This window comes from Myodes glareolus, chromosome 8, assembly GCF_982192425.1.
Source record: "Myodes glareolus chromosome 8, mMyoGla1.1, whole genome shotgun sequence".
NCBI classification, from domain to species: Eukaryota; Metazoa; Chordata; class Mammalia; order Rodentia; family Cricetidae; genus Myodes; species Myodes glareolus.
This window is the reverse complement of record NC_142033.1, coordinates 1,620,597-1,643,189: the sequence shown is the minus strand read 5'-3', so window position 1 is coordinate 1,643,189 and position 22,593 is coordinate 1,620,597. Positions and strand designations below refer to the sequence as shown.

Genomic DNA, 22,593 nt, shown 5'->3' with positions numbered 1-22,593 from the left:
TATTTTTATGCGCATTGGTGTGAGGGTGTCAGGTCCCCTGGAACTGCGTTACAGTTGTGAGCTGCATGTGGGTGCTGGAAACTGAACTTGGGTCCTCTGGAAGAGCAGCTGCTGCCTTAACCAATGAGCCAGTCTCCAGTCTGCAAAGTGACTTTCTAATGAAACAGATGGAGAATAAGGGAGGACAATTCAAAGGTAAAATCTGACTTCAGCAACTGATGGTACTATTTCCTGAAACTGGAAAAATCACGATTTTATGACTTTTATGTACAGAGGTTTCTGAAGGCAATGGAAATGGTCATCCTTGGGCTACATAGTGCTGTGGGACAATGGTCTGTACCCCGTCACTTGTATTTTAATAAACGCTGACTGGCCAGTAGCAAGGCAGGAAGTATAGACAGGGTGACCAGGCAGGAAGTAGAGGCAGGACAACGAGAATTCTGGGAAGAGGGAAGTCTCAGTCTGCAGTCATCGCCCAGACACAAGAGGAAGTCAGGCACAGAGCAAACAAGATGTGACCACTGCCTTGCTGAAAAAGGTACCAAGCCACGTGGCTAACACAGACAAAATTTATGGGCTAATATAAGTTATAAGAGTTAATAAGAAGCCTGAGCTACTAGGTCAATCAGTTTATGATTTATGTAAATCTCTGTGTGTTTATTTGGGACTAAACGGGTCTGGGACCTGGTGGGACAGAAACCTCAGTCAACAATAGAGAAAACTCAAGGCCACATAAGATCCTATCTCAAAGGGGAGGGAGAAGGAAAGACACAGAGATAGAGATGTTTCCCAACCTGGTCCCAGAGAAGAGTAGCAAATCCTAAACCGAATGATTCCAAGTCAGTGCTGTGCTCCACAGCTGTCTGTGGTTTTCCTACAGGACAACAGGGTCACCAGTATCTAACAACAACTCAAGCACCAAGCTATGTAGCAGCTTCTGAGATTTAATTACTAAAGCACAAAACAATCCCACACCAGTATGTCTTGCTCATTTTCTCTGGGAAAGGCTAGTTGACACTGGGGCTCCTGAACAGTCTTGGGGAGGGGTCTACCTGGTTGGGATTGGAGGCTCTTTACCAGAAGCCTTTGAAGGAGCCTTCTTAAGAAAAAAGCAGATCTCCCAGCTCCAGATACCATCTGTGTCTCTATGAAAGACTCTAAACCAAGAACGCTCAAGTAGATGGCATCCCAGACTCCTAAGAGAAAATGTAAGGTGATAGATGTATGGTGCATTAAGATAGTAGGTTTGGCTTAGACTTGCCTCAAACTTGTAGCAATCCTTCTGCCTCCGTTTCTCAAATACTATGGTTACAATCACTGCCCACCATTCCTGGCTTCATTCAGTTTTTTTCCAGATGATTCTAATAATGTGTGCTAACCTGCGATATGTGTCAGCAAGTAAAGTCCTCCAGCCTCCAACACATGTGGTGTGGCACACATAGAATGAATACATATAACTCAAAATTTTACGAAGAATTAGTGTGATGATTCTATAAGGGGAAACATGCTTTTTATATAAATGAGCAGCAGTGTAATGCATGTTACAAGCATCATCAATACACGGAATGGAGGGGGCTGGTTATTTTATTATGAGTTTGCAGTAATACAAATTGGGAATGTAAGTTTTAAAACACAGTCTGTAAATATGCACAGAGAATTTAAAACTAAGTTTCTTGAGGGCTAAAGGGTATAGTTCAGGTAGACCACACACATCTAGCAAATGAAACACCCACTCAAAACACCCACTTGTTCAATCCCAAGAACAAAAACAAAAGAAATTAAGTTGTACAAGATTTCAATGTTGTTACTGAGACTAGCCAGCAGAGCCCTGAGGTGAAACACAAGTGAACAGTTGTCTGAGAAATGGAAGATGGAAATACAACAAGCACTGGATTTAGTCTTTTAAAATTCATAGGAATTATGAAGAAAGGGAAAAACAAGAAATAAGGGCGGGCAACAGTGCTGAAATTCTCTTTCCTTAGATGTCATGTGACAGCTGAATTTCAGAAAAGCAAAACCTGAACAAGACATAGTATTATCAAATAAGATTCAGTCTCTCTTATTTAAAGCTCACTGAGATAGATTTTTCTAGTATATGAAATTTAACACCTTCCCCCACGTGCCTTAGCTAATAAGTGCTGGAGTCACACCACAGCAGCCCTAAAACAGATCTCAACTCTAAGTCACTGTAAGAAGTGTGGTGCTTTTAATAGGAATGGCCCCCATTTCAGTGAATTCTTGCCCATATAAGGAGGTGTGGCCTTGTTGGAGGAAGTGTGTCACTGTGGGGGCGGGCTTTGAGGTCTCATATATGCTCAAGATACAGACAGTATGGGACACAGTTCATTTCCTGCTGCCTGCAGATCAAGATCTAGAACTCTCAACCACTTCTCCAACACCATGTCTACCTGCACACTGCCATGCTTCTCACTATGGTGAAAATGGACTAAGCCTCTGAAACTGTAGGCCAGTCCCAACTAAATGTTTTCCTTTATAAAACCTTCACATATGGTCATGGTGTCTCTTCACAACAACCCTAAGTAAGCTAAAATTATAAGACATAAAAGCAGGGGCTGGAGAGATGGCTCAGTGGTTAAGAGTATTGCCTGCTCTTCCAAAGGTCCTGAGTGCAATTCCCAGCAACCACATGGTGGCTCACAACCATCTGTAATGGGGTCTGGTGCCCTCTTCTGGCCTGCAGGCATATACACAGACAGAATATTATATACATAATAAATAAATAAATAAATAAATAAATAAATAAATAAATAAATATTTTTTAAAAAAGACATAAAAGCAAAAAACATGTCACAGCCCTGAGAATTCCACTCAACTGAGAGCCTATTTAGAAAAAAATCAATTAAAATATTGAGATAGGGGCTAGAGAGATGGCTCAGAGGTTAAGAGCACTGACTGCTCTTCCAAAGGTCCCAAGTTCAATTCCCAGCAACCACATGGTGACTCACAACCATCTGTAGCAAGAGCTGGTACCCCCTTCTGGTCTGCAGGCATACATGCAGACAGAACACTGTATACATAATAAATAAATCTTTTTTTAAAATATTGAGATAAATGTTATACTGAAAAATGAGTTTATCAACACATCTCATGAAAATTCCAAATTCCTCTGAAAAGACCCTATAATGAACTATACTTGACTTTTTTCTCCTAGATTGGTATAATACTAATATTAAATGGTGAATAATAAAGGCCTTTCTTATAACTTTTCATATTAATAAATCACAGGATTCATAAATCCTGTAATGTGTAAAGAAATAATCCACGTTTTCCTGATTTTGAAGTTAACAACTGCAGTTAAAAAGTACAGCTCCATAGTGAGGCACAGTCCTCATAGTCATGAGGCCCTGGTTTGATCTCCAGCATTGTGTACAAAAGAAAACCTCCCGCTTTGTAAATTAAACAATAGTTTCTAATGAAAAAAAAAAACCAAAAACATCCACTAGCTACCATTTCACAATGGCATGCCTTTTTAGAAAATAAATAGAATTTCTGTTTACTCTGTTTCTGTTTCTGTGCACATACACATACATATCAGATAGTGTCAGGTCCCTGAAGCTGAAACTACAGTGGCTGTGAGCCACCCAATAAGGGCACAGGAACTGACCCAGGTCCTCTGGGAGAGCAGCAAGTGCTCTTAACAAAAGAGCCTTCTCTTCAGCCCCATAAATGGCATTTTTACCAAAGCTAACAGGAACATTTAATTCTAAATAATCTAACTAAGCTACAAGACATGGGTTTCTGGGGCTGGAGTCAGTGATTCAGGAAAGTTTCCATGTATCTGGACTCTCATCACTACACAAGCCCAGAGTTATCCACTTCCTTTTACCCAAATTACTACTTACAAGCAAAATGTTTCCCTCCAAAATTTTTTACTTCACCATGTTCATTACATTGATAACTGGTATGCTCAGATACAACAGCCTATGAAGATGTAACGATTCCATGCCCTGACAGTTTCTCTCTACCAATTATCTACATCACACACCAAGTCTCAAAAGTGTCCTTTTGTTCTGTGTTCCCTATTCAGCTCCTGTACCAGACTGTCATTTCTGACTTGTCACTCTGACAGGCTTCAGGGCAGAACGAGAAAACACTGTGACCACTTATTCATCCAACAAACATGGCTGTGGATGCCTGTAAGTATTCTAGCACTCAAGCAGCTGAGGCAGGAAGATCTCTATTTAAAGTCAACCTGGGCTACATTAAAGGGGGAGGGACTCTCAAAAAATAAAATTAAAATTAAAAATTAAGAGCAAAAGTATACTTTAGAGCTGTCCTATGACTCAGTAAATCCAGGCTTAGTTATTTAACAGATATAAAAATATATGTTTACAAAGTAATCTGTAATCAAATGGTCACTGTAACTTGACCCATAATAGCCAAATAAGAGAATGGACAAATTGTGGTATGCTATACTGACACAACACATACCACAGAAAAAAATAACACACACACTGTATCGTCTATGTAAAGTTGTGAAGTTCAAGAACAGCAGCAGCCAACAAAAAACCTAACTGATGATAAAAAAAAAAAGATGTAACAGTAGGGTTAATCACTGGCATACATAATGCCTGCTGTACAGAAAAATTATGTGCATTTCATAACATAAATTTTTGTCTCAAAAAAATTTACTTGCCAGGCACACACCTTTAACCCCAGCACTTGGGAGGCAGAGGAAAGCAGACCTCTGTGAGTTCAAGGCCAGCCAAGTTTTCAAAGCTAGTTCCAGGACAACTAAAGCTAAAGAAACCTTGTCTTGAAAAACAAACAGTTAAGAGCACAGGTTACTCTTGCACAACACCCAGAATCGATTCCCAGCACCCACATGGTAGCTCACAACTATCTGTAACTTCAATCTCTGGGATGCTGCTTTCTGGCCTCTGGAAGCCCAGGCACACATATGGTGCAGGTCAAACACCCATACACATAAAATATAATAATAATAATAATAATAATAATAATAAATTTAATTTAGCCTAACACTTTGTTCTGTGCATGCAGCCCCAGCTACTGTGGAGTCTAAGGTAGACAACACAATGCTGTCTGGCAGTTCCTCTAAGACTGACACCTTCTATCCTCCAAGAAAGTTTCTTAAGACACAATTAAAATTAGCTTCAGGAAGTCCCTGAAACTGACCAGATTCACTAGGCCCCTCCCTCCCCAAGGTGAAGGCTGCTGAGACGCTGGGGTGGGCTTTGGTAATGCAATTATCTTTGAGTCATTTCTGCTCTTCTAAGTGACCTCTCACGCACATTCCTGTAAGGAACCCCAATTAAAACTAATTAATTAATTGGTTCACTGTCTGGCTTGTCTGTCCTGGGTTCCCTAACCAGACTGAGAATAAATGTGTGTCTCCCCAGGAAAATGCATGCCACACAACAACACATAAAGAGACTCATTTTCCTTTTTTTTAAGGGGGGGAGGGGAGAAGTAGGTGTGATGGCTCACATCTGTGATCCCAGCACTCCAGAGGCAAAAGCAGGTTAAGTTTAAGGGTAGTTTGTTCTATATGATGACTTCCAAGCCAATCAGGGTTATATACCAAGACCCTATCTCAAACAAAATGAACAAATCCATTGATCGATCACTATAAAGGACATTGTGGCTGAGGTACAGATCAATGAGAGTGTACATACTTAGCATTCTCAAGGCTCTGGGTCTGATCCCAAGCACTGACAAAAAAAAAAAAATAAATAAAGGAAACATTAAGATGTAAAACTTTTCCCAGTACTCAGGAGGCAAAGGTGGGCAGATCTTTTGTGAGTTCAAGGCCAGACAGGGCTATGTAGAGACTTTGACTCAAAATAGTAATTAATAATAGTAATAATAAAAAATAAAAATTAAAAAAATAAAGATGTGAAACTTTTAGTTCACTGGATTTTTTTCTTTGACTAGTTACAGAAAGCCTTAATAAAATCAAACACTAAACTACACTATAAAAAGTCATGCTCCTCCTTAGAAACAAGGATACATAAAACTGTCTTCCCTCAGTCTATGTCTTGTGAATAGGGACCTCTGTCCATGCACACAGGTCCTCCTCCCCTGGACCTGACCACAGTTCCTGCACACTGCTCTGCCTATGTGTGACAACATCGGACCAGGCTACTCACAACCTCCAAAAACTTTATCCATCAGCGTGACAGACCCTTCTTATTTTCAAAAAAGCAATCAAGTTGAGTCTTTAGGATTTGTTCTCTCAAAACCACCCTCTGGGGCTGGTGGCATGGCTCAAGGAGCAGAGGTACTTGTTGCACAAGCTTGGCAGCCCGAGTCCAACCCATGAAACCCACATATAGGTAGAAGGAGAACACAAAATCCACATAGCTCTTCACCTCCATACATGTGCCATGAAACAAACATGCCCACACATATCATATACATACAACAAACAAACAATAAAATTTTAAATATTTTTAATTTAAAATCCATCCTTAATTAAGCTCTGTCTTCTTACCATCAAATTATAGGTTGAGTCTTCTAAACTACTATTCTATACCTGAAGATACATTTTTATTTTATCTTTCACAAGATGTCATGTTACATAACTGTTTATTAAAGCTATAATTTTATCCAGTTCCAATAAATTCATTTGTAAAAACCCTTGAGTTTATCTTTGACATGGCAAAATATCTATACCAAGCCAAAGACAGCAATTCATCTTTTCAGGACCAGTGCTTTGTAATTATAACCAAGCAGTGGTGGCTCACACCTTTCATTCCAGCACTTGGGAGGTAAAGGCAGGCAGATCTCTGTGAGTTCAAGGCCAGCCTGTCCTACATAATGAGTTCTAAACAGTCAAGGCTACACAAAGAAACTCTGTCTCAAAAAAGAAAAAGGAAAAAAAAAAAAAACTTCCCCATGAATAAAAGCCAGAAAGCACTCTCCACAAGAAAGTCAGTTCAGGAGCTGGAGAGATGCCTCGGCAGTCAAGAGCACTCACTGCTTTTCCAAAGGACGCAGGTTCAAGCCCCAGTACCCACAGGGCAGCTCACAACTGTCTGTAACCCCAAGATCTGATGCCCTCACACAGACATACATGCAGGCAAAACACCAATGCATATAAAATAAAAACAAATAAATTATTAAAAAAAAAAAGTCGGTTCAATTCTATTCTCAACAGTGATGGATAACACAGAGAACCAACAGGTCCTTCTGGAATCCTAATAATGAGCTTGTAAGACAATCAAGAGCAAACCAACAAAGAAAGCCCAGATCCGGGCCAGTTTACCCAGCTTCCAGGAACATTTTTCAGAGCACAGCTGAGTGCTGGATGAGCACAGAGAACAATGACCGAGTACTGAACCCACATTGTCTTTGCCCACTTGAAAGGGTAAATGAACTGCAGTGATAGAAAGCCGAGCTACCATGTGCCGAGAACAGAAAGCTGTAAACGCACAAGCAGGGAAAGATCAAGTAAATCACAATAGACGGCTGGAAATGCAGCAATCAGGATGCAGCGATGAGAGACGGGACAGTCCTTTCTGAGAAAACTGGAGAGCACAGAATTTTCTGGCATGTCTCTAACGAGGAAAGGCTCTCAGACCATCATGACAAACAGTGTTTCCCAAGGTTATTTCTGACTGACGCCCTGCACATTATCTATAAACATAGAGGAAAACAGCGGTGCTGTAGCAGGACAGTGAGGATTCCGTGCGGTGGGGTGCACTTTCGGCTTACTAACGCTTGTTAAAACTCCATGAAGAACAGAATGGCTCCCGGGTTCTGTGGCTAAACATTCCGCAAAAATCTATTTAGCACCACAGATATTTGAATACAGAAAATGACAAGGCCCTGGACAGGGGACTCAGTGGGTAAAAAGCATAGCATGAGGACTGCAGTTTGGATCCCCAGCACCCAAGAGGCCTGCCTGAAATGTCAGTTCTCTTTACGGAAACAGAAGGCTCCCCCAGGCTACCCATTACCAGTAATCTCTGTGTTTAGTTGAGACACTGCCTCACTAAATAAGGTGGAAAGTGAACCCCCCTAAAGCTACATACATATACATGTGCACCCACACATGCAAACATACATACACATACCCACATACTACATATACACAGAAGGCGTATACTTTAAATTATATAAGCTAAACTTTAAAGAAACATACATATAATTTCCATTTTATTGGGAACTATAGAGAACTCTGATTCAAATTCTATCATTTGGCCAGGCATGGTGATGCACACTTTTAATCCTAGCACAAAAACAGGCAGGATCTGAGTTCAAGACCAGCCTGATACCAAGGCTCGACAGGGAGACCCTGTCTTAAACTTGAAAAAGGGGAGTGGGACCTAGGCTTGAGTGGGCTTTGAAAAAAAAAACATAATAAATGTTAGATGTATTCTTTTAGTATATGTGGATACAGGTATCCACATGTGCCTACCAGGGTAAGCGTGTGGAAGTCAGAGAACAACTATCAAGAGAACTATCATTCTCTCCTTCTACCATGCGGGTTCCTAGGATGGAACTCAGTCATCAGGAGAGCAAGCACCTGCTGAGCCATCGCCTGAAACACCTTATGTGTTTTAAAGTAAAAGCTGGCCAGGTGTCATACTACAAGTCGTTAATCCCAGCACTTGGGAGGCAGGAATGTCTCTGAGTTCCAGACCAGCCTGGTCTACACAGGGAGCTCAGGAGAGCCAAGACTACATAGACAGACAGAGAGAAAACTGGACACAACAGTGCACACTCATAATCCAATCCTACCACTTGGGAAAGAGAGGCAAGAAGAACAGGACAGTCTCGGCTACATAGCAAATCTAAGGCCAGCCTAAACTACACAAGAGCCCATCTTAAAAATTAAAACATTGGCTGGAGAGATGGCTCGCTGATTAAGCTCTTTCTGAGGATCTGGGTTTAGTTCTTAGCACCTACATGGTGGCTTACAACGCTGTACAGCTCTGAGTATCCAACACCCTCTTCCAGCTTCTGAAGGCACTGCACACACACTGTACAAAGACATGCATTCATACATGCAGGCAAAACACCCACCCATACAGATAAAAATAAACATATCTTAGGAGGGATAAAAACTCAAAACATGAAAAGAAATATGAGGGGTTGGGAGGGGAAGAGGGGCAAAGAACAGCCAAGCTATTCAAGTCTTAACACAGAGGCTGTCTAATGGATGGCGTTAGTCCGCCTGTAACTCTGTTAATAAACATTAACATTATCTGGCTTTAGCACAGTTTCCTACCTTTTCTGGTGTGAAACTTTTAGAAACAGGTCTGGAGGTATAGCTGTAGTAGAGCATTAGCATACGCAGGGCCCAGTGGGGGAGGGGCCTTTTATAAATGAAACATTTTAAGTACTACTACCTCATCACCATTACAGTACTTTCGTTTAAGTATAATTACTGAAATGGCAAAATTCATCCTAACTTTTCAATAAGTTTTAATATTATATATAACAAATAGGCAAAATCTCTTACTCAGTGGTTAATGAACACATAGATTTATAGGCTTCCAAATAACCAAATACATTCCCCATTCCCTTACCTAACTTTTCCACATTTAGGATGAACAAGGGCTTTAGAGAAAGTATCAAATAGTTCATTAGGCTGAATAATTATCTTTAAAAATAATTTCCAATTCTGACACTGTAAGATTCTGGAGCAACGAGCCCTTCTAAAAAGAACAGGAGAAGAGAAGAGTTGGTCTTGGTGACAAAAGCCTGTAATTCAGTAGAAATGAAGACTCGAGGATCAAGAGTTCAAGGTCAGCCCAGGCTGTGTGAGTCCCCCCTCCCAAACAAAACAAGACAAAGAAGGGTTGGAGAGATGGCTCAGCAGTTAAGAGCACCGGCTACTCTCCCAGAGGACCTGAGTTCAATTCCCAGCACCCACATGGCAGCTCACAACAGTCTGTGAGTCCAGTTCCCTCGGCCTCCCAAGTGCTGGGATTAAAGAGACAGCTGAATTAGTGATGCCGAGAGGAGGAGCCGAACCTACTGAAACCTTACAAATGGGGATGTGGACAAGAAGAAACTAGTGTGGGCCACTCACAAAAGCCCCAAAGACTAGGATCTGCATGACTCAAGGTCAATGGGTGAAGACAGTCAGTCTGTGTCAGGGTACACTTAGAGTTTCTAGGTTCCCCTCCTAACCTCTCATAATTTATTCCTGGAAACACTGACCTGGAGCAACTCCAGACTAAAGGAGAGTGAGCTTGAAGGCTGAAAGCCAAGGGATTAAGCAGAAGTGTTTTTAGCAAATAGCCACCCACTGCCGGTTTCCTCTGCCCAGCTTTCAGAACAGTGGCAGCCAGATAGATGGATCAGGTCCCCTCAGCCACAGGGGACACATTCCAAGGCATCCTGTGGATACCCAGAAGCTCCCTCTCACCCATCATAGTGTGTGTGCTGTGCAGGAAGAAGGGTACAACAAACCCTATCACAATTCCTTTATCCTTCCTCAGACTTATAGACTGCGGATTGTTCTTAAGTGGATCTTAGCAGCAACACTACACTGTATTATTAAGTCAAGACCATTCACGGTTTCACTTCAAATAAGCATTTTACAGCTCCACTTTCGGCACATTCATCAGTGAAGTACGCTAGCACTTGGGGCCATTACTAAGTAAAATAAGAGATACTCAGAACACAGGCAGCAGAACACCAAGGCAGCTGACCAGACGACCCCAAGACGTTTGTGTACAGCCTAGACAGCCTAGACAACGGAGTAATTGACATCCCACTTGGAGAGTGTTCAGCTACTCAAAAATGGCATGTAATTTAAAACTTAAAAACTCAGTGAGCTAATGTGTATCAAGCACTATAAGAATGGTGACTGCCAAGAGTACCTAAATAAATTCAAGAAAAAAAGTTCAAGACTTCTAAGTTGTTTATTTCTAGAATTCTGCAGATATTTTCAGACCACTGAGAAAAGAAACCCTGGAAAGTAACAGAATTGCTCATACAAGGACGTAGGTTCTGTCCCCAGCACTGCCAAAAAAAAAAAAAAAAAAAGGAGGGAAATAAAAAGATAATGAAAAACTAAGCATATTATGTAAACGAGGCACTTCGCAAAATACGGAAATGGCTAATAAAGTAATTTTCACCTCAATCACCACAAAAATGCAAAATAAACCCACACACTGATAAAGTACTGTACCACCACCCAATTCACAGACTTAAAAAAAAAAAATTAAGCATCGTCAGTAGGTACTGGAGTTTCACTGAGAACTCATCGGTACAACCGCCTTGGGAAAGGCCAGACAGTACCTAAAGTCAGAAAGCAAAAACAAATTATCTACCAGAAATAGTGGCAATATCCTCGAAGGAGGTAGGAGGCAGGAGTCTGTCAACAGCCTAGTCCACACAGCAAGACTCTCATCCAAAAACAAAACCAAACAAATTACAAACAACTTCAGTTCTCAAGAAGCATACATCCCAACCAAAGAAAAGTCTATTTCTTCTTGACACAAACTTGTCAGAGAAGGAGAGCATTTTCTGTTCTACAGAAACCGAATTCCTGAAACACTAAGGAATTTTAACTATTAAAATGTAAAAACAAAACACCAGGCAAAGATTAAAAACTACCAACAGATCGTGTTTCCCTAAAAACTCCATTCAGGAAGCTCCGGAATTCGTTCTCGCAGCGGAGAAAAGAGATTATTATCCTCCACCGTAGCTCAATGGAACCCGCTTGCTGCTCGTTAAAATCTCCTCCAGCAAAAACCGGAGGAGAGCGAGGGAATCGGCCCGAAAGTTTTGCCAAACTCCCGGAGAGGCGACGCCCCCCAGGATGACCCGAGGTCAGGGAAACCAGCGAAGCCACCTCCACTGCCACCACCACGACTCGACCTCCGGAAACCGCGCGGTTTAGTCCGAGGCCAGCGGGGCAGTCACTCGGCGCACCTGGCGAACCCGTCACCTGCCTGCGGCCGCCGCCGCGCGCGGAAGCCAGAGGCCAAAGGAAAGGAAAAAAAAAAAAAAAAAGACGCCAACTTTCCAAGTCCGGAGACGACTCCCGGGCCGGGGTGCGCTCGAGGAAGCGGGTGCCCCCGAGGCCGCCCGAGGCACGCAGGCCCCGGCTGGCTCGCGCCGCAAGCCCGGCAGCGGCCCAGGTCGGCGGCGCGGGCCTCGGAGCCGCACGGCGCTCGCCCGCCTCCCTCGCCGCAGGCCCGGCCTGGCGCGGCGCCGCTCACCTTGGAAACCTGGGGTGGTGGACGTCGCCGTCACCATGAACTTCCCATCCAGCCGGCGGCCGCTCCGGAGCTCGGGCACTTGGGACCCTAGGCCGGCCGCTCGCCGCTTGTCGCTCGCCGCTCCGCCCGCGACTCAGGCGAACCCCGCGCAGCCCCGCGCCCGCGCGCCCGCCCGCGCCAGCTCCAGCTCCAGCTCCGCCCGGCTCCGGCCGGGCCGCTTCAGAGAAAGCCCAGGGCGCAGGCGCGGCGAGGCCCTTAAAGAGCCCCGGCCGGCCGGCCTCTACGGCATAATGGGTTCGAGCGGGCAGGTTAGGGCCCCGGCCCGGGTTGGCGAAGCAAAAGCAGAAACCGAAGGGATTGGACCGCGGGGAGCGGAGGCGGGGAGATCCCACTCCGTCCTCCTCCCCTCTCTCCCAGCACCCTGCCCTCGGCCCTGCAAAGTGCTGACTTCCCAGTCGCCGGGACCGCCCGGTGGCAGTCGGGGCCGCGGAAGACACACCCCCATCGGAGACTCCCGGGGCGAGCACCCCGCACACCACTGCGGCTTCCAGGCCTGGGGCGCGCGGAGCGGACGCGCAGCCTTGGGAAGGCTGCCCCGAGTTCAGCTCTCTGGAACGTTACGTGAGTGGCACTTTCAGTGGTTAAACAGGTCTCCCAGAGACCGTCTGGACACCCTGGGTTTATTCGGAGTCCGACAGAGGGCAGAAGGTGGGCAGTTTTCCAACACCAAGGAAGAAATTCTTAGAAGGAAAGTACTTAGTTCGGGACAAAAAACAGCCTATTCATTCGGGACCTGTCTCAACAAGAGCAAGCAAGAAAAATAATAAAGGCATTATAAGTTATTTTCGTTATACACTTAGAAGTGACCAAAATTATAGAAATCACCATCGTGAAGTCAAAAAAACTCCAAAAAAGTGTTTGCTAATCTGATACCCCTGTTTTTTGAATTTGTATTTGTAAGACCTGTCCAGAAAAGTTTCCACTAGCATAAGCACTTCTAGAAAAGAGTATTTTTCAACAAGACTAGGAAATTAGAAATGGGAAGTAAAACCATGTCCTCCGCCCAGCTAAAATCTTTGAAAATTTCAAAACAGTCTGAGGCAATTTTTTGCATAACTTTAGATCATGTTATTAAAGTGAACTTAACAACTTCATTATAACTTAATGCATCTTGCGTAACAAAACGAAGCATTTTTTTATTATCTACTTCTCCAATTTATTTGCTGATCCTGTTGCTTTTATCTGCTAAGGTGTCTTTGTGCCTGTCCGATGTCCCCCAGCACCAACCACCCTCATCAGACTTACTCTGGCCTGCAGGTAGACTGTCAGGACAGCGACCTAATTTATCCACAGCCCCTCCTGCCCTTCTCTAAATCTCCTCACAACACAGGAAGGAAGCTTGTTCAGAATACTGTGTCATGTGACCTTGTCCCTGCCCAGCATCCCACTCCCTTAGACCAAACCTCCTAGCCAAGTCCTTCGGGCAAACACCTTGCCTGCCTCTACTCTCTCCTCTCTGGCCCTCATCTTACCCAGGACCTGGTCTCTGAGTCGGAGATGCACCCTTTGGTTAATGTGATTTGTAGTCATATTTGTTCAATGAATTCTAGAATCATAGGTTCAAGAACTGGAACTAGATATGGCTTAAAGGTTACTGACATCATAAGTAAATATCATGTTTTGACATCTGGAGTCAGAACCTAAAAAGAACGCTAGGTATTATAGAAATAAATGGGGTACCCTAAGGTTCTTTGGATAATATTTAAAACAGTGCTCAAACCTCCTAGTTAAGAAGGATATTGTAGGTGATGGTGGTGCACACCTTTGATCCCAACACTTAGGAAGCAGAAGTAAGTGGATCTCTGAGTTATAGGCCTGCCTGGTCTGTGGAGCAAGCTCCAGGACAGCCAGAGCTACACACAGAGAAACCCTGTCTTGGGCAGGAGGAGGAAGATAGCTATAGCTGAGGACACCACGAAACTATTAACACTGGTGGTTTCAAAGTGGAAGACGGGGTAATTGAGAGTGAAGCATTTCCAGAGATGGGAAGAGGACTTTTATTTTTGAATACACAAAAGGCTTAAAATAGTACTTTTCCATTTTAAAAGTATGTGAATGAATTACCAATTTTAAAAAGAATGACAACAGGATGTATAATATATGATTCCATGTATGCAGAATTCCAGAAAAGACAAATCTGAATGCAGTGAAAGCAGAGCTAGGGAGCAGCTTACTGTGCTCAGCATGTTACAATGTAATCATTTTGAAATATTGATCTCAGAATAAGAGCCCTGAGGAGGGCCATTAGCTCCGACCCTCGAGCATTATCCTCGAGCATTATCCCTGGCTTACACCTTTCTTTCCCTTGCCCCAAGTGCGTCAATGTGTTTGGTAAGGGAGCTTGCACGTTGATGCCCCACTTTGATTGCTAATTCTAACACTCGCAGGTGCCCAGGCACTTTCGTAAGTGATATTCCACTGTGCGAATTCTCCTCTGACACCACCTCTGCCCCTGCCTCTCTGCTGCTGTCACTCTGGAGTCTAGTTCCTAGTCTAGACTCTCACGTGGAGGAGACAATAAATGTGGCAGTGGACAGCAGCACAATCAGTTCAGTTAGCAACTCACAGTTCCCTGTGTCCCATACTGCATACTTGTAGCATGGATTTAGGTCACTATCCAGGAAGGAAAACCCTCTAACCTGCTAAGGGTTAAGTCACAGAAAACCACGACACTGACTGCCAAAGGTGTTCAGGGCAGCCACAAGAGCCCCATTGGTCACCAAAAGAAAACAAGGGAGGCATTCTTCAGAGAGGTCAAGTCACCCCAGGTACAGAGGCAGAACTCACGGCCACGTCAAATCCACGGTGGACGCCACAACGGTCACCCTGGGGGTGGACGCCACCACCATCACCCTGGGCAGCTGGCACCTGCGCTTCCTCGGAAAAGCAGGACACTCGTTTCTATTCTTGGGTCACACTTTCTAATTCGGGGTCCGTGAGAGCCACTGGCCACGTGAGACTGCTTGTGTCTCAACAGTTTCAGCTTTTCAGTCACACTCACACATTCCAAGTGCAGTAACAGCGCCTGCGGGCAGGAGCCCACAGACACAGAAGTTAGATTGGTGGCACTATTCCAGGAAGAAGAGGAAGGCACTCCCTCCACCCAGAGTCCCAGATAATGCTCAAAACTTTTTGCTTTGGAAAAAATGAGGCTCATACTGAAACAGTTACCTCATTAGGCTCTTAGCACAACAGGAATGTAAAATAGTCATGGCTCAAAGCTGGGGTCTCTCCACTTACTGGGGTTCTAAAAATCGCTGCACGGCACAGGCTCTTGTCACCTCTTGACCCTTGTGTGGGGGTCGATACAGAATACTGATTGAAACTGAGCTTGTGCCTCCAGAGTTTGTCTGTATGTCTGTCTCTCTCTGTCTCCTCTCTCTCCTTCTCTACATGTGTCTGTCTAGGTGATTTGTGTTCTTGTGTACATGCCTGTTCACATGGATGTGGGCATGTGAGTATGCATGTGTGTGGATGTATGTGGAGGCGTGAGGCTGATTATTGGGAAATTTCTTCAGTCACCCTCTTCTTTATTCATTGAGCCAAAGCCTCCCAATTGAAACTGGAGTGCTCTGATCTGGCTCATCTAGCCAGCTTGCTTCTAGGATCTGTCTGGACCTTCTGCAGGCAAGCTGCAGAGCCACTCGGTTCTAAGGATCTGAACAGCAGTCTTCACATGTGAGGGTTCAGAACATAGCTTGCTGGGCTATAGCCACTTTATCTCTGTCTTTAAATTCCGTCAAACGAAACAACAGCTCTTGAAAGCATACCACCAAAACAGGACAACAGTACCATCACCTTATAAAAGGGGAAGTATGTTTGTTTCTTGACTTTAAGTATGTTTTGAAGCAAGATAAAATCTGATGCAACTAGCATTAGTAATTTCACTTCAACTGCCGAATTTCTGAGAACTAGTAAATTCCAGGTTTTATACAGCCAATGGCTGGAGGTTATCATCTAAAAGTTTAAGCGTACTTGGCAAAACTATGTTTAACCTCCTCATACCCCAGTCTTCTATCCCATAAAACACTTAGTAATATCTACTTAAGCACTGAACTGATCATTACGTGGAATGGATATGTAAGGCATGTAAACACCTACCAAGTGGTAATTATTGCAATTGCTATTTTCCAAAGTCACAGAGTACCAGTGCAAATATCTAAAAGACTCTGAATTAGAAAAAAAAAAAATCCCGGCTCTACCACCTGCTAGTTGTTTGGGTTTTAACCTTGTGCAGTTCTGTTTCTTCACCGGCTAGTTAAAACTGAGCGTGCAGCCAGGGAGATGGCCCAGTGGATAAAAGCATTAGCCATACAAGTCTGACAGCCTGCACTCAGCCCCTGGGACCCACATACAAAGAAGGAAGCCGTGGCATGCATCCATAATCCCTGCACTTCTGCTCTGGGAGATGGAAAGCAGAGGCGGAGAATCACCCAGAAGATTCACCTGCCACAGTCTGGCATGCACAGCGACACAAACAAGACGGATCCTGCCCAACAAGGTGGAAGCTGAGAACGCAGCTGTCCTTTGACCCCCAGATGTGCACGGTGGCACTCATGCACCTGCATTTACACACTCACGCACACACCATACACAAAGTGAGTAAGGAAGCTTGATAAAATAAAAGCTCAAGTCCCCGGTGGCAGATGTGTTAAATATATTTCTACTTCACATGAAATGGTCTGTGTCAGTAAAGCCAGAGACAAAATTTATTCCATGTAAATTAGCCCTGTCCTCATTTCCACCAAAACAAAAACCACTGTTGCTTTATAGTATTTTTGGATAGAACCATATGTAACCCAGATTGGAAAGAAACACCTGCCAACACTGCCACCAACTAGAACTTGTGAACAGATATTATGGTAACCATTTTCCTGGGCTAATCTTTATCGCAATATGAGAAATTAGAAACCTAAACAGACAAAGTAGGTCTCTGTCCATTGAATAAATAAAATAAATACCAGCAACCAGTAACAGCAGGCGAAGAAACTATTGAAGTACAGAAGCTAATCATTAAAACACCTCGCTTGAAGGTGTGGAATTAAACCTACCACTTTATATAACTCCTAGTGGCTTACGTGTATGGCCACAGTACAGTGAGATAATATTCTTAAAATAAAACTGAAGACACAGTAGCATCTGTGCTTTAAAAGATGAAGTGAGGCACACAAATCCTAATTCAGTAAAAACTGAAATTCCCTGCTGCGGTAATTGCATTTTCATAAGCACTATAGTAAAAAGAAAACACCAAGCCCCGTTTTACCTGTCTCCTATGAGCGTTTCTAAAAGCAGCCGTCATTTTGGTGGTAACCATGATGAGCCAGGAAGACAGGAGACTGGGGATTTGAATTGAATTTACAGCTGACTCATAGGGAGTGTTTACATCTATATTGTCACCGGGCTCCACCCATTTAACACCCTTTCAGCTCCAGCCTGAACTTCAGGTAGGTAGTAACCTCAGGGGAAGCTGGGAGTGTGGAGGCATGGGAAAACTGAACGCCAAGCCTTTTAAGGATCTAGACATGCTAACAGATGCTGGTTTTCTTCTCTTCCCTTCCTCGCCCCCCCCCCCCACACACACACACACTTCTTACTTCTTTGACTTGAGTCAGATGATCAAGAATGAGGTGCTGATTTTGAGGCTTCTCTAATTCGGTGCTCTCAGCTTGGACTTTAACCTCAGACAAAATAACTCACTGATCTCTCTGTGTGCCTCTCGGTCGTTCCTGTGTGCCTCTGTCTGTATTTCTCTGTCTCTTTCCCTCACCATCCTTCAGCCGTGCCCATGTGACCCCTCCTGAAATGACATGAGACATAAACTATTTACTGAGGTGAGGCTTTTTGATGTTGAAGATGCCTATAAGGGTCTGTGTGTGTGAGGAAGTTTGATGTTTTAGCTCTTTAAGTCAGTCACCCATGCTCCTCTGTAAATAACCCCGATAAACTTACTGGAGATGTATGAGTGTGTGTGTGTTTCACCTATGCCAAACTCTTTCCTCAAAGGAAGGACAATAAGTGAGTACATTTTCAGCTCTACAATGATATAAGCATTCATACAAATGGCCGTTATTAGGCCTACTGAAGAGGTTTGCTGTAGGGGTGGATGCCTCAGTGGCTGATTCAATTCCCAGCAACATGGCAACTCACAGCCTCCTGTAACTTCAGTCCCAGGGGACACCCGACAATTCTCTCTTAGCCTCCTCTGACAACAGGCGTGCACATGATGTATATATAAAATAAATAGTTTTTTCTAAAAGTAAGAAAGCTGTGCTGACCCATAGTCACAAGTGGTGGTAAAAGAAGATGCTAACTGAACATTTAGGTCTCCCTTAACTATAAAACCTGTGCCATTTGGAGTTATCAAAATAGGGTACCTGTGTTCACACTCTGATCTAAGAAATATAATTTGATATGGAAGACAAGTATGAGGGGCTGGAGAGATGGCGAGGTGGTAAAAACACTTGCTGTTTCTGCAGTGGACCCAGGGCTCACTTCCCAGCATGCATATGGTGTCTTACAACCACCTGTAACCCCAGTTCCAGGGACTCTTGACACCCATTTCTGAGCGCCACAGGCTCCTGTGTTCACATAATACACAGACATACACTCAAGCAAAACACAAATCTCATACAAATGAACATTTTTTAAAAGACAAATGTAAGAAATAAATGGATAAAAGTGTGTGTGTGTTCACTAATATGGAGATGAATATGGTGGGGGAAACAGAAGGGGACCACCTGGCCTGAAGAGCGAGTTGCGCTCGCTCACCTGCCTACATCCCGTCTGCGTGTTTATCATAGGTGCGGTTGCCTCACACGGAACCTTAGTTCCCCGTCCACGCCAGTTGGTTTCAGGGAATAAGCCTGGGAAATTTTATCCTGAAGGTTTGCAAACCACAGCTAGAAATGTAAAATTCATTGTCCTCTCATTAGGAAAAGCTAAGGATGTGAACCCAGAGGTCCCAGCTATTCTTCGAGAAGCAAAATGAGGTGGAAAACAGCACAAGATTCCTGATTCCAGCCGGTTGTGTCCTTCATAAGCTCCCATTGCTTTTTCCCTTTGTCCAATGCCGTAAACTTCCCAACAACCTGTGAAAGGCTCACAAACCCATCCTTTATTTTATCCTATTTATTTTTAATTATGTTTTGGCTTTTGGGTTATTGCTTTTTTGTTTTTCAAGACATGGTTTCTCTGTGTAGCCCTGGCTGTCTTGGAACTCACTTTGTTGACCAGGCTGGCCTTGAATTCAGAGATTCACCTGCTTCCCTAGTGCTGGGAGTAAAGGCATGTGCCACCACTACCCGGCTTACTTTTTTGTTGTTTTTGTTTTATGATGGGGTCTCACTGTGGACTTTTTTGTTTCTTTGCTTGTTTTCTTTGAGACAGAGTTTCTCTGTAGTAGCTTTGGAGCCTTTCCTGGAACTAGCTTTTGTAAACCAGGCTGGCCTCAGAATCACAGAGATCCACCTGCCTCTGTCATTAAACGGCATGTGCCCCCACTGCTCAACGACTTTTTTGTCTGTTTGTTTGGTTGGTTCGTTTGGTTTATGTAGGGTTAATAAAATCCAAGATCACTTCTGAACTTTGAAAACCCACCAATCCCTGAGCTTGAAAACCCACCAATCCCTGGCTTGCCCCAAGCTCAGGACTTGAAATCCCACCAATCCCTGGCTCGCCCCAAGCTCAGGACTTGAAATCCCACCAATCTCTGGCTTGCCCCAAGCTCAGGACTTGAAATCCCCACCCTGGAAAATTCCACCCCCAAGAAACTCTAGATAAAGCCTGTCTCCTGTTCAGTTCTTTGACGCTTCTCACCCAAGCAGAGGCAGTCACCCTCTTGTGTCTTTTCCAATAGGTCTCTTGTTGTGCAGTGTGACTGTGGTATTTCTTGGTTCCCAATTATCAGGATATCTTTCCCCTCAGAACTGCAACACTTACAGTTTTGATTCTTGAAACAAAGTGTCATGTAGCTCCACCGCCTTAGCCCATATGTAGCTAAGGATGATGTTAATCTTCTGCTCCTCCTGCCTCCACTTCTCCAATGCTGGAATCGCAGGTCTGGGCTACCACATCTAGTTGATGTAGTTCTGGGGATCAAAACCAGGGCATTGTCCATGCTAAACAAGTACGCTACAAACTGAGCCTCTTCCCCAGCCCCTAACATTTTTTTTTCATTTTTTAAAGACAGGGTTTCTCTCTGGATGCCCTTGAACTTGCTTTAAAACTGCCAGGTGGTGGTGGTAGTACACACCTGAAATCCCAGCACTCGGGAGGCAGAGGCAGGCAGATCTCTGTGAGTTCGAGGCCAGCCTGGTCTCCAAAGCTACACAGAGAAACTCTGTCTCAAAAAAAAAAAACAACAAAACACAAAACAACAACAACAACAACAAAGGCTAGCCTCGAACTTACAGAGATCCACTTGCTTCTGCCTCTCAAATGTTGGGATTAAAGTCATGTACCACCACTGCCCAACCACACATTTTTAATATGTTACACCAGGCACTCTTAGTCACCAGGGACAGCTACATGTGCTCCTTGCTGTCTGTCGTCCATCCTTGTGCAGTGTCTCTCGCATGGAATAAAAACTTAATCTTTCTGGCAAGTAAAACATGGCAGAAATCATAGATCAGAGTTACTGCACTGTTATTTTGTTCTCTTAGGTTCACCACATGTGACCTGCTGTGTGAGAAAAGAACACGCAGATATCCAGTCAGATTTCAGAATCGGGCCTGCATGATAGCTCAGCAGGCAAAGACGATGCTGGGACATCCTGACAACCCCAGTCCTCTCCAGACACCACTGTGGAAGGAGAACGCTGACTCCCAGAATCGTCCAATGACCTTCCCGTGTACACACCGCAGCATGTGTGCCCCACATACACAGATGTTGAATACAATCTTGTCTTCATTCAAAATCTGGGCTAGAGAGGTGACTTGATAAATTAGAGCATTTAGTTTTTGTTTTGTTTTATTGTTTTGTTTTTGGCAGAGAATCTGGTTCAATTCACCAACACCCACATGATGGCTCACAACTAACCATAACTCCAACTCGAAGAGATCCTTCTCCCTCTTTTGACTTCCTCAGCACACACACATGTGATACACAGACATACATGCAAGCACAACATCCATACACAGAAAATAAAATAAATCAATCTAAAAAAATATCAGAACCCACTTAGCATCTGTGTCAATGAAGTCACTATGGAACCAGATTCTTCATCCCAGGCATGGTTTTGGTGACTACAGCCTTGGTCCCAGCTGACAGCATCTCATGAGGAAGAAGGAATCAGAAAGCTGAGGCTGAATCCCTGACACTTAGAAACCTTAAGGGGAACTACATATTTCTTCTTGTTTTAATACATTAAATGTTGGGATGACTTCTCATAACAGCGAGTAACTGATCTAACATGACAGTGACAGAAACTGTTTACTCTTGCTTTGATGAAGCTCAAGTTCCAGCGTGAGAAAAGAGACAAGAAAAAAATACATATGTTTAAAACATAGTTAGAAAATTAAATACGTACGAAAGAATGAAGTTGGACCATACATTACCTTACACTGCATACAAAAAAATTAACACAAGATGGATTAAAGACTTAAAGTTAAAAGTCAAAATTATAGGATGTTTATAAGACTTTATAGGACTTTTATAAGTCATGGTTTGACTATGAAATATCACCAAAGAGGTGGGGATCAAGTCACTGAGGGGTACCGTTCATGATGACTCTGACTCAATCAGGGGTTTAAATCCCTCATGGGATTCACAATATGATAGCCTTACTGAGATGTGGTCCTAGTAGGTCACTGGGGCAATTCCTTAGCGCTCTCCTGTCTCTTGACTTTTGCTCTACCAAATCCTCCTGACAGTAGCACCAGATAACTATGTAATGAAATCACCAGCTGAAACAAACCCTTTCCCTTTAAAGTCATTTAGGTATTTGTGACAGATAGATACACATATACAAACATATATGTGTATGTATGTGTGTGTATGTATGTATGTATGTATATATATATATAGTCAAGCAGAAAATTATTTGGGGCATAATTTGTCAAAAATTATATACAACACAGGCTAAATAAACACATAAATTAACTATCCATTTATTTTGCATATCTGTGTGTACTTGTCCATGCACTGACAGTCATGTGTGTGTGGGAGTCGGAGGACAATTTGCGGACAACAGAGCCAGGACACTTTCAAGAGAATGAAAAGGCAACCCATGGAATGGGATAAAATATTTGAAAGTCCTATGACTTTTAACAAGAAAATAATATTTATAATATATAAATAATTCCACAAACACACAAACAAGCAACTTAGTCTAAAAATGGCATTTTTTTATTTTTAAGGCAGGGTTTCT

General features: G+C 43.5%; 1 protein-coding gene across 6 annotated transcripts in view; it reads right to left on the bottom strand.

Annotated features, from left to right (window-relative positions):
- The window catches only part of Evi5 (ecotropic viral integration site 5), a 141,893-nt gene extending 124,290 nt beyond the window's left edge, over window positions 1–17,603 (bottom strand). For 2 of the 6 annotated variants that reach the window (XM_085691515.2, XM_085691516.2), the window contains exon 1: window positions 17,491–17,602. In XM_085691515.2, the coding sequence (XP_085547641.2) occupies window positions 17,491–17,541 (51 nt within the window). In that variant the 5' untranslated portion in view covers window positions 17,542–17,602. Of the gene's footprint in view, window positions 1–12,167; window positions 12,337–17,490 lie in introns of those variants that run through there. The other 4 variants (XM_087908756.1, XM_085691514.2, XM_085691513.2 and 1 more) reach the window with 3 other exon arrangements.
- Between the last annotated feature and the right edge of the window lie 4,990 nt (window positions 17,604–22,593).